This window comes from Pristiophorus japonicus, chromosome 19 (genome assembly GCF_044704955.1).
Source record: "Pristiophorus japonicus isolate sPriJap1 chromosome 19, sPriJap1.hap1, whole genome shotgun sequence".
Taxonomy (NCBI): Eukaryota; Metazoa; Chordata; class Chondrichthyes; family Pristiophoridae; genus Pristiophorus; species Pristiophorus japonicus.
The window spans coordinates 88,962,207-88,974,791 of record NC_091995.1 but is presented as its reverse complement, the minus strand read 5'-3'; the positions used below and the strand labels follow the sequence as shown (position 1 = coordinate 88,974,791).

The following is a 12,585-nucleotide window of genomic DNA, read 5'->3' as shown; positions in this document are numbered from 1 at the left end:
TATTTAAATGGAGAAAGATTGCAAAGTGCCGCAGTACAGCGGGACCTGGGGGGTACTTGTGCATGAAACACAAAAGGTTAGTATGCAGGTACAGCAAGTGATCAGGACGGCCAATGGAATCTTGGCCTTTATTGCAAAGGGGATGGGAGTATAAAAGCAGGGAAGTCTTGCTACAGTTATACAAGGTATTGGTGAGGCCACACCTGGAATACTGCGTGCAGTTTTGGTTTCCATATTTACGAAAGGATATACTTGCTTTGGAGGCAATTCAGAGAAGGTTCACTCGGTTGATTCCGGGGATGAGGGGGTTGACTTATGAGGAAAGGTTGAGTAGTTTGGGCCTCTACTCATTGGAATTCAGAAGAATGAGAGGTGATCTTATCGAAACGTATAAGATTATGAGGGGGCTTGATAAGATGGATGTTTCCACGGATGGGGGAGACTAGAACTAGAGGGCGTGACCTTCGAATAAGGGGCCGCCCATTTAAAACAGAGATGAGGAGAAATTTCTTCTCTGAGGGTTGTAAATCTGTGGAATTCGCTGCCTCAGAGAGCTGTGGAAGCTGGGACATTGAATAAATTTAAGACAGAAATAGACAGTTTCTTAAATGATAAGTGGATAAGGGGTTATGGGGAGCGGGCAGGGAAGTGGACCCGAGTCCATGATCGGATCAGCCATGATCTTATTGAATGGCGGAGCAGGCTCGAGGGGCCGTATGGCCTACTGCTGCTCCTATTTCTTATGTTCTTATGTTCTATCACTACTACCGGACATCTCAAAAGCACTTTACAGCCAACAAAGTACTTTTTGGAGTGTCTCGTTCCCATGGGGGGTTGTCCTTGACCACTGAGCCACAGGAGGACCATTGACACCTGTCGGAAGGTCACGGGTTCGCGCACGAAACCTAGGCTGACACGGTGATGCAGCATCGAGGGAGTGCTGCATTGTCAGAGGAGCTGTCCACCAGTGGAGGCCAAGGCTCCGTCTGCCTGGCCAGGTGGACAGAAAATCTCCCACCTGGCTATTCCGACGAGGAGCAAAGAGCTCCGTTGGTGCTCCCAGTCCAATATTCACCCAACAGCGCGGCAAACCGGTTTAACTGCTCGTGTCTGTCACTGCTACTCGTGGGATCTGGCTCTGTACAAACTGTGCCGGTGTGTTTGCCTACATCAATGGCGACGCTTCCAATGCAATCCGTCGGCCAAGTTTTGTCTTGCCTGTCCTTTAGTTCGGTGGGCTTCTCTCAAGTCTCATGCGTCAGCCAGTGGCTCAGTGGTCAGCACCCTCGCCTCTGAGCCACAAGGTCATGGGTTCAAGTCCCCGCTCCAGAGAGTTGTGCACAACAATCTAGGCTGACACTCCCAGTGCAGTGCTGAGGGAGCACCGCACTGTCGGAGGTGCCGTCTTTCAGATGAGACGTTAAACCAAGACCCCGTCTGCTCTCTCAGGTGGACGTAAAGATCCCATGGCACTATTTTAAAGAAGAGCAGGGGGCCAATATTTATCCCTCAATCAACAGGTCCTCTGGGTCATTATCACATTGCTGTTTGTGGGAGCTTGCTGTGCGCAAATTGGCATTTCCCACATTACAACAGTGACTACACTTCCAAAAAGTACTTCATTGGCTGTAAAGCGCTTTGGGACGTCCGGGGCTCGTGAAAGGCGCTATATAAATGTAAGTCTTTCTTTCTTCCGCTGGCGTTCTCTCCCTCGCTCCCGCTCAGCACGTGCTCTCGGCCATTAACTGTGAGGATTTACAGCCCTGACCTGGACACGACAAGCTGACTCAGGAGCTCAAGGAGAACTTGGCTAAGGACTACGATCTGTCGAAGAGCCCAACTCCTGTGATTTATGCCCTACTTTAAACTCTATCTGCAGAGTGTATCCTTATTTAAGTCACGGACCCCGACAAATCAGAGCGCGGGCCAAAGAAACAGCAGATGGCAGCTCCTTTAGAAATGTGATCCCTTTACACAGCCATAACTCACAAAGCACGGGACAGCATTAAGGAAAATCCTTGCGGATTCCGGCATGCACGCACTGCTTTTCCCCCCCTCCCCCTCTGGATTGCTGATGGACCCCTGACATTTAGAAATAGAGTGAAATATTAAACGCACCTTCCACAAATATTACCTCCCACTTGGACTCGGTTGTAGGTTGGAAACTGGGCAAGCTAAAGGGGTTCGAGTTACATCGAGTCTGCAGTACAGAAACAGGCCATTCGGCCCAACTTGGTTAGACCACACTGCGTACAGGTCTGGTCGCGCGAAAGGCTCTATATAAATGCAATTCTTTCTTCTTTCATTTTAACACACTAGGAGCAGGAGTAGGCCGTACAGCCCCTCGAGCCTGCTCCACCATTCCATAAGATGTATAGAATTGAAAAGTAGGGAAGTTATGCTAAACCTGTATCGAACTTTGGTTGGACCACACTTGGAGCACTACGTACAGTTCTGGTCGCCATGTTATAAAAAGCATATAGAGGCACTGGAGAGGGTGCAGAGAAGATTTACAAGGATGATATACATATCAGGAAAGGATGAACAGGCTGGGTCTCTTTTCTCTTGAAAAAAGGCAGCTGAGGGGTGACCTAATAGAGGTCTTTAAAATGATGAAAGGTTTTGATAGAGTGGATACAGAGAGAGTGTTTCCACTTGTGGGGAAGAGCATAACTAGAGGCCATCAATATAAGATAGTGATCAAGAAATCCAATCGGGAATTCAGAAGAAACTTCTTTACCCAGAGAGCAGTGAGAATGTGGAACTCTCTGCCACAGGGAGGGGTTGAGGCGAATAGTATCGAGGTATTTAAGGGGAGGCTGGACAAGTATATGAGGGAGAAGGGAATAGAGGGTTATGCTGATAGAGTTAGATGAGGAAAGACGGGAGGAGGCTCGAGTGGAGCATAAACACCGGCATGGACTGGTTGGGCCGAATGGCCTGTTTCTGTGCCGTATATCTGATGTAAAATTGGTCTATGCTGGCGCTTATGTTCCATATAACTCTCCTCCAAGCCCTACTTAGAATCTGACAGCACAGAAGGAGGCCATTTGCCCCCCGGGGGTTGCAAACGGGAAGCCCAAATGACCAGAATTTTTCGGCCATTGAAAACCCTCGACGACGGATTGGCTGTGATGCAGAAAGTAAGGGAGCGAGTCGACGACTGGATCGAGTAGTCTCTTGGTATCCGCTAAACATTCTGGAAACTTCTGGACGGTCCCGAACAGATGGCGATGCGGGCGGCTGGGTGTTAATTATAGAATAAAGAAAGTGAATTACTGTGCTATATTCTGGAGCCGGACTCCATCACATCGACTGTATGGATCAAATGACTCGCTTTAATATATCTGAAGCATCTGAAGAAACTGGCACCCAGGGTGAGTTACAATCCAACCGACTGGTTGAAATGAGTTGAGCTGTCAAAGCTCCCTTAGTTAGAGTTATCATCTAAACTCCTTGAATAGATTACAGGCCTGCATTTGGTCCCGATCCATTAATTCACCGGCTTGACGAGGATTGGGGAGCAATAGCGGGATGAGGCGGCGAGTTCTGCTCATGTCATTTGTCGGTGGAATTCCTGTGGCCGCCGTGGTTCGGTAAACGCGCCGCAGATTTCCTCGCTTCCGGAAATTTCGGCCTCAATCTCAGAATTCTCGCCCTTATCCTCAAATCCCTCTGTGGCCTCAGCACCCCCCCCACCCTCTGCCTCTGCAACCTTTTCCTGTCCGACAGCCCTCCGCGATCTCTGCGCTCCTCCAATTCAGGCCTCCAGCGAATCCCCAACTTTCATCATCCACCATCGGTGGCCGTGCCTTCTGTTGCCAAGGCCCCGAGCTCTGGAACTCCCTCCCTAAACCTCTCCGCCTCTCTCTCCTCCTTTAAGACACTCCTTTAAACTTACCTCAGTGACCAAGCTTTTGGTCACCTGCGCCAATTTCTCCTGATGTGGCTTGGCGTCAAATTTTGTTTGGTAATCGCCTCTGTGAAGCGCCTTGGGGTGTTTTACCACGTCACAGGTGCTATATAAATACAGGTTGTTGTTGTTGAAATCATACATACGTCTTGATTTAGCTCGGGAATAAGCGGCAGAGGAAACCTTCATTTATATAGCGCCTTTAACGCAGTATAAAACGCCCCAAGGCGTGAGAGATTCTTCGGAAATCTGTCTGGGCACCTCAGCCGTGTGATACCACATCAAATTTCCGACGAAACGTTGAAACTACGCACCAGTGTCATTTCCGTCAGTTTGACACTCGCTGATGATCTAATCTGTAATATTCAAAGTCATTCGTTGAGAGACTGAGGAAATGGGGGAGTCTTTGTTAGCAGAAACTCACAAACGTTCTCACCTACACCTGGGTATCAGCCTTGGCTCAGTGGGGCAGCACTCTGAGTCAGACAGTTGTGGGTTCAAGCCCCACTCCAGACAGTTGAGCCGGTATTCTCGGCTTAGAAACACAGAAATTAGGAGCAGGAGTAGGCCATTCGGCCCTTCGAGTCTACACCACCATTCAATATGATCATGACTGATCCTCTATCTCAACACCATATTCTCGCTTTCTCCCCATACCCCTTGATGCCTTTTGGGTCTAGAAATCTATCTCTCTCCCTCTTAAATATATTCAGTGACTTGGCCTCCACAGCCTTCTGTGGTAGAGAATTCCACAGGTTCACCACCCTCTGAGTGAAAACATTTCTCCTCATCTCGGCCCTAAATTGCTTGCCGTCTGGGGGGAGTTCTACCCTGTCGGATTTCACATTTAACATCTGCCCCCTTTAGGTGGGTGTAAAAGACCCCGATGGCACCTGGTTGAAGAAGAGCTGGGGTGTTCTGGCCAATATTTATCCTGGAAACAGATTATCCGGGACGGGCAATGTGTGCCGGGGGTTGCCAGCGATGCCCACATCCCAGGAACCCATAAAGAAAAGCGATCACACTGCAGGAACCAAGCAGTACACAAATTGGCTGCATGTTCCCTACATTCCTGCATTTTTCCCTGATAAAATGCAACATCCCCACCGACACCTGGGAGTCCCTGGCCAAAGACCGCCCTAAGTGGAGGAAGTGCATCCGGGAGGGCGCTGAGCACCTCGAGTCTCGTCGCCGAGAGCGTGCAGAAACCAAGCGCAGGCAGCGGAAGGAGCGTGCGGCAAACCAGTCCCACCCTCCCTTTCCCTCAACCACTGTCTGTCCCACCTGTGACAGGGACTGTGGTTCTCGTATTGGACTGTTCAGCCACCTAAGGACTCATGCTAAAAGTGGAAGCAAGTCTTCCTCGATTCCGAGGGACAGCCTGTGATGACACTTTAAAAGTATTGCATTGGCTGTAAAGCGTCGTGGGATGCGCTGAGATTCTTGAAATGACTCGGTTTCTATGTTGCTTTACCCTCGTGACAACAATTCAGAAAATTAAGAAAAAGAGATGAAATCGAGAAGATTAAAAGAGATTAGACTGTGGTAAAAGAGACAGAGGCAGACAGAGACAAAGAGGGACACACAGATGCAGGAAGGAGCAGAGGATGAGACAGAAAGAGAGAGGGAGAGATACATGCAGAGACAGAAAATGAGGGGGAGAGACAGGCAAAGAGAATTAGACCGACGGTGACAGCAGTAGGCAAAGAGAGAGAGAGAGAGAGAGACACACACATAAAGGGAGACAGGAAGGGGCATTGAGAGAGGCAGGCAGACAGAGAGAGAGGTGAGAAAGTGACAGAGGAAGACATAGAAAGACCTGCATTTATATAGTGCCTTTCTCGACCACCGGACGTCTCAAAGCACTTTACAGCCAATTAAGTATTTTTGAAGTGCAGTCGCTGTTGTAATGTGGGAAACGCGGCAACCAATTTGCGCACAGCAAGCTCCCACAAACTGCAATGTGATAATGACCAGATAATCTGTTTTTTTTGTTATGTTGATTAAGGGATAAATATTGGCCCCAGGGATAACCCCTCTGCTCTTCTTTGAAATAGCGCCGTGGGATCTTTTACGTCCACCTGAGAGAGCAGACGGGGCCTCGGTTTAATATCTCATCCGAAAGACGGCACCTCCGACAGTGCGGCGCTCCCTCAGCACCGCACTGGGGAGTGTCAGCCTCAAGTTCCTGGAGTGGGACTTGAACCCACAACCCTCTGACTCAAAGGCGAGTGTGCTACCCATGAGCCACAGCTGACACGAGAGGGAGAGATATATAGACAGCAAGAGAGGGGTGGAGGCGGGGTGTGCAAGCTATTGAGGAAAAGAAAGTTCGACTGGAAGGCAGAATGGAAAATGCCTTTATGAGCCTTAAGTGTTGGTTGATGGGATTTAACTTAATGCTCCTTTAAATCCTCTTGGTTAATTTATTTTCCAGTGGCAGGATGGCAAACACTCAGTGCTGGGTTAATGTCAGGCAGCCGGGCTGAGAGAAATGGTAGAAGCAGTCAGTCCTATTAGGGGCAGAGACGACAGCTCGCTCTCCCTACCCTCCTCATCGCGCCCCCCCCAAACCCCTCGCTCTCCAGGGCTCGGGGGGGGGGCATGCGATCAGATGAAACGACATACTGCCAAAGTACGCAAATCCCGCTCGCATTTGGAAACCCAACACCCCGTGAGACAGGCTTCAAATTAGTGTGACGGCAGTTTGAAGACGACTTCACATCTCGGGCGCTATTTTCAGAAGGCCCACCTCTTGACTGGAGAGGTGAGATATTTCGCTCCCAACACCGTCGCTTTAGCCCGTTGAGGAGCCACCGGGGTCCCCGAATCTAAAAGCAGGGAACCTCCCGGCAGATTTCCTCAGGAGCGAGGGGTTGCAGTTAATGTGCTGGCGATTAGCCCTGATCTTAAGGAGTTGGATAAAAAGGTGGTCATAGATAGGCATAAAGGTCAAACTATATCAGGGGCGTGCGCAAAAGAGATGAAAAAGGACTGGCATTTATATAGCGCCTTTCACAATGTCCCAAAGCGCTTTACAGCTAACGAAGTATTTTTGGAGTGTAGTCACTGTTGTATTGTGGGAAATGCGGCAGCCAATTTACGCACAGCAAGCTCCCACAAACAGCGTTGTGATAATGACCAGATCGTCTGGGTTTTTTTTTTAAAGTGTTGATTGAGGGGATTAAATATTGGCCACAGGACACCGTGGCGAATTCCCACCCCTGCTCTTCATCGGAATAGTGGCCGCGGGATCTTTCACCTCCGCCTGAGGGAGCAGACGTAAAAGAGATGAAAAACGAAAGACGTGCATTTATATAGCGCCTTTCACGACCACAGGACGTCCCAAAGCGCTTTACGGACAATTTTGGAGTGTAGTCGCTGTTGTGATGCGGGAAACGCGGCAGCCAATTTGCGCACAGCAAGCTCCCACAAACGGGCACGGTGATACTGTGTTTAATGTCTCATACGACTCTCCTGAGCTCCTGGGATCTTGGAAGTATCGCATCGTGAAGTGCAAGAGGTCAACGGGCCGACAAAATCAAAAGAGAATGGGTGAAATCTCTTTAGAATAGAATCACAGAACGGTTACGGCACAGGAGGACATTCGGCCCGTCGGGCCCGTGCCGGCTCTCTGCAAGAGCACCTCAGCCAGCCCCACTCCCCTACCCTTTCCCGTAGCCCGGAAAATATTTTTTCCTTCAGGTACTTATCCAACTGCCTTTTGAAAGCCACGTTTGAGTCTGCCTCCACCACCCTCTCAGGCAGCGCATTCCAGATCCTAACCATTTGCCTCGTAAATAAAAGGGACGGGGGAGAGCGGGCTACAGGTTGCGACTGGCGCCAATGGGATGAAGTAAATATTAAAGGCAAGTTACATTTTCACATTGGCCGAATCTATCCTGAGTTAACATTCTCCGAACTAGAAACTTTCCAAGCTGATGGCACAGTCTTTGACAAATTTCCCCACAAGGCTGAAAAATGATTTCCGTAGTTGCATTATTTATCATTCCTGTTCATTTTAAAAGAAAACTATTTAGAATTGGAGTATTCTTGAGAGTTCCGCCAAGGGGGGAGGGGCAGAATTCAGGCACCAACTCATGGCGAGGTGCGGGGAGGGGGTTCTGTGAGTTAAAAGGATTGAGAGAGTTTGAGGTGTTAGGAGTTGGTCAATGGAGCCTTAACCTTTTAATACTTTCACAATTTGAGGGGGGGGGGATCTAATTATTTTTGGGGGGAGGGGAGAGAATGCTGGTAGCTTGATAGATAGATAGCTAGATAGATAGCTAGATAGCTAGATAGCTAGATAGATAGAAAGGGAAAGAACAGAAGTAAATAAATAATTGTATTTATATAGCACCTTTCACGACCACAGGCCATCTCAAAGTGCTTTACAGCCAATGAAGTGCTTTTGGAGGGTAGTCACTGTTGTAATGTGGGAAACGCGGCAGCCAATTTGTGCACAGCAAGCTCCCACATGTGATAATGACCTAGATAATCTGTTTTTTTGTTATGTTGATTGAGGGATAAATATTGGCCCCAGGCCACCGGGGATAACTCCCCTGCTCTTCTTTGAAGTAGTGCCGCAGGATCTTTTAGATTCTCCCCTCGCAGTTACAACAGTGACGACACTTCGAAAGTACATCATTGGCTGTAAAGCGCTTTGGGACATCCTGAGGTCATGAAAGGCGTTATAGAAATGCAATTTTTTTCTTTCTTTCACGGCGTCTGAAGGAGGCTCAAATTGCCAAAAGTGCTAACCTGCTCTTTCCTCTTTCAGAACCCGCTGTACAAACAAGCTCTGGTTTCTGTCAGTGCAGTCTGGAGGGGGCTGGGCAGGTTCGCTGTTGCACCCAAGGATTTTGCCCTATTATCTCCGAGGGGAGAGGGGAAGGAAACACGGGGGAGGGGAGGGGATTAAATAACGCGTTGCTTGGGTGACTACATAAAGGTGGATTCCTCAACCTCACTCCCCCCACCCCAAAAAAGATCATTTTGATTCCTCACCCATCACCTCACAGTTTGATATTGAAACCAATTATCAACCTGCTGTTACCCCACCCCCAACAGCACTGTGGGAGCACCTTCACCACGGTTCAAGGCGGCAGCTCACCACCACCTTCTCAAGGGGCAATTAGGGATGGGCAATAAATGCCGGCCTTGCCAGCGACGCCCACATCCCAGGAACGAATATTAAAGAAAAGGTTAAGCATCCAATAACCAACTCCACTTGCTAGCAAACATCTCAAACTCTCCCACATGCTCCCTTTTAAACTCTCTCTCTCTCTCTCTTTCCCCCTCTCCCTCTGTCTCCCTCTATCTCTCTCTCCATCACCTTCTCCCTCTATGTGTGTGGCTCTCTGTCACTCTCTCCCTCTATCTCTCTCTCTCTCTCCATCTCTCCCTCTATCTGTTACTCTCTCTCTCTCTGTCTGTCTCTGTCACTCCCCCTCTCTGTCACTCCCTCTGCCTGTCACCCTCTACCCCTCTGTCACTCTCTCTCTCCTTGTGGCACACTCTCTCTCTCTCTCTCTCTCTCTCTCTCTCTCTCCCCCTCTGTCACTCTCTCTCTCCCTCCCTCTCTGTCTGTCTGTCTCTCTCTCTCTCTCCCTGTCTGTCTCTCTCTCTCTCTCCCTCTGTGTGTGTGTCTCTCTCTGTCCGTCGCTCTCTCTCCCCCTCTGTCTGTCTCTCTCTCTCTCTTTCTCTCCCTCTGTCTCTCTCTCCCTCTCCTTCTCTCCCTCTCCCTCCCCCTCCTCCCCCCTTTTCTCTCTCCCTCTGTCTGTCTGTCTCTCTCTCTCCCTCTGTCTGTCTGGCTCTCTCTCTCCCTCTGTCTGTCTGGCTCTCTCTCTCCCTCTGTCTGTCTGGCTCTCTCTCTCCCTCTGTCTGTCTGGCTCTCTCTCTCCCTCTGTCTGTCTGGCTCTCTCTCCCTCTGTCTGTCTGGCTCTCTCTCCCTCTGCCTGTCTGGCTCTCTCTCCCTCTGCCTGTCTGGCTCTCTCTTCCTCTCCCTCTGTCTGTCTGTCTGGCTCTCTCTCTCTCCCTCTGTCTGTCTGGCTCTCTCTCCCTCTGTCTGTCTCTCTCTCTCTCTCCCTCTGTAGGTTAAGCCTCCAATAGCCAACTCCATTTGCTTGCAAACATCTCAAACGCTCCCAACACACTTCCTTTTAAACTCACCCCACCAGCTGGGATCAGGCAGTTCCGATATCCTCCCTGCCCCTCACCAGAACTCGCAAATACTCCAATTTTAAATAGTTGTTTCTTTAATTTTTAACAATATTAAAGAAACTAGAGAAATAATATTGCATGTTTGTGAGGAAACCCCAGAGAATGATATAGCACAGGAGAAGGCCATTCGGCCCATCATGCCTGAGAACGAGTTATCCCAATGGTCCCACTCACCCCCTCTTCACAGCCCTGACATTGTTTCCTTTTCCAAGTATTTATCCAAATTCCCTTTTGAAAGTTACTATTAAATCTGCTCCCACCGCCCTTTCAGGCAATGCCTTCCAGATCACCACAAAAACTTGTGTCAAATACCATGCATCAAGACTGAAAGTTTCAGGTTTTGAGAATATTAAGGTTGGGAAATGCATCAATTTGCAAACTTCAATATTCACTTAACGCCATCGTTGCCAGGCTCAATCTGCAGCCCCCCACCACCACCGACTGCCCTTTAACTGCCCGTCCCAGTGGAATAGCAGCTGTAAACGCCAGGAGTTTACATAGTGCCAGCCGTGGCTCAGTGGGCAGCACACTCTCTCGCCTCTGAGTCTAGAAGGTCGTGGCTTCAAGTCCCACTCCAGGGACTTGAGCGCATAAATCCAGGCTGACACTCCCAGTGCAGTGCTGAGGGAGCGCCGCACTGTCGGAGGTGCCGTTCGGATGAGCCGTTAAACCGAGGCCCCGTCTGCTCTCTCAGGTGGATGTAAAAGATCCCACGGCCACTATTGTGAAGAAGAGCAGGGGAGTTCTCCTCGGGCCAATATTTATCCCTCACTCAAAATAAAACAGATCATTATCACATTGCTGTTTGTGGGAGCTTGCTGTGCATAAATTGGCTGCCGCGATTCCTGCATTACAACAGTGACTACACTTCCAAAAAGTACTTCATTGGCTGTAAAGGCTTTGGGACGTCCGGTGGTCATGAAAGGCGCTATATAAATGGAAGTATTCTTTTCTTTTCGTGCGAAATGCAGAATCGCCTCGAAAAAGTTTTTTTTCAAAAAATCTAAGTTGCATTTTCCCCCAATTTTAATTTACGCTATATCCAATATAAATGTATAAAAAGACCTATTAAATGATCCCTTATTGTCCAAATTGTTCAAAAGTGGAATTCAGATTGAAGTTAAACTATTTTACATTATTGATAACTATTCCCAGTGGAGAAATAAATAAGGTGCGATCCCACACAGGGTTTGGAGATTGGGACATTACAGTTTGCAAAGTTTGCCGAGCGGCGCTCCCCTGGCGCTCACCTGGTTTCTTAGGTTCCGGCATGTTCGCGTCTCGATCCCACTGCGCGATCGTCCCGGGGCGCCGCGCCGGCACATAGAGTGCTGCTGGTCAGAGAGAGGCTGAGGGACAGCCCAGCCCCTCCCCTGGGTGTTGGCACACTGCACTGGCATTCTCCCGGGAGGGGCAAGGGCCAGAGGCAGAGAGCCTGGGGGCAGGGAGAGGGAGGGCAGAGAGAGAGAGAGAGACACAGAGAGGGGCAGAGACAGAGAGAGAGACAGAGAGAGGGGGGAAAGAGAGAGGGGCAGAGAGAGAGAGAGACAGAGAGAGAGAGGGAGAGAGAGAGAGACAGAACCTGGGACAGAGAGAGAGAGGGGCAGAGTGAGAGAGGGGCAGAGACAGAGAGAGAGAGACAGAGAGAGGGGCAGAGACAGAGAGAGAGACAGAGGGGGGAAAGAGAGAGGGCAGAGAGAGAGAGGGGCAAAGAGAGAGAGAGAGACAGAGGGAGAGAGAGAGAGGCAGAGAGAGAGAGAGAGGGTAGAGAGAGAGAGAGGGGCAGAGCCTAGGACACAGAGAGAGAAGGGGAAAGGGAGAGGGGCAGAGCGAGGGGCAAAGAGAGAGAGAGACAGAGATAGGGGTAGAGTGAGGGGCAGAGAGAAAGGGACAGAGAGCCGGAGAGAGGGAGAGAGAGAGAGACGGAGAGATGGAAAGAGAGAGTGACAGAGGGAGAGAGTGACAGAGAGATAGAGAGGGGCAGAGGGAGAGAGGGTCAGAGGGAGAGATAGAAAGGGTCAGAGGGAGAGATAGCGAGGGGCAGAGGGAGAGCGTGACAGAGAGGGAGAGAAGGACAGTGGTAGAAAGTGACAGAGAGATAGATGGAGAGTGGAACAAAGAGATAGAGATAGACAGTGACAGAGAGATAGTGAGACAGAGGGATAGATAGATAGATAGAAGATGGAGAGAGTGACTAAAAGAGAGAGTGACAGAGAGAGAGATAGATACATACATACATACATAGAGAGAGAATGATAGATAGAGATAGAGGGAGAGAGTGAAAGATAGCTAGAGAGATAGACGGATAGATAGAGGGAGAGAGAGATAGAGGGAGAGAGTGGGAGATGAGGGAGAGAGTGGAGATGAGGGAGAGAGACAGACGAAGAGAGTGATAGACAGATAGAGACAGAAGGAGAGAGTGACAGAGAGAGATAGAGAGAGAGAGAGAG

The 12,585-nt window shown here is 49.5% G+C and overlaps 1 protein-coding gene across 2 annotated transcripts in view; it reads right to left on the bottom strand.

The window, feature by feature from the left end:
• mybpc2a (myosin binding protein Ca) overlaps positions 1 to 11,494 on the bottom strand; it is a 108,833-nt gene extending 97,339 nt beyond the window's left edge. For both annotated transcript variants that reach the window (XM_070861775.1, XM_070861776.1), the window contains exon 1: positions 11,386 to 11,494. In XM_070861775.1, coding sequence (XP_070717876.1) covers positions 11,386 to 11,407 — 22 coding nt within the window. In that variant the 5' untranslated portion in view covers positions 11,408 to 11,494. The remainder of the gene's footprint in view (positions 1 to 11,385) is intronic.
• Positions 11,495 to 12,585: the final 1,091 nt, after the last annotated feature.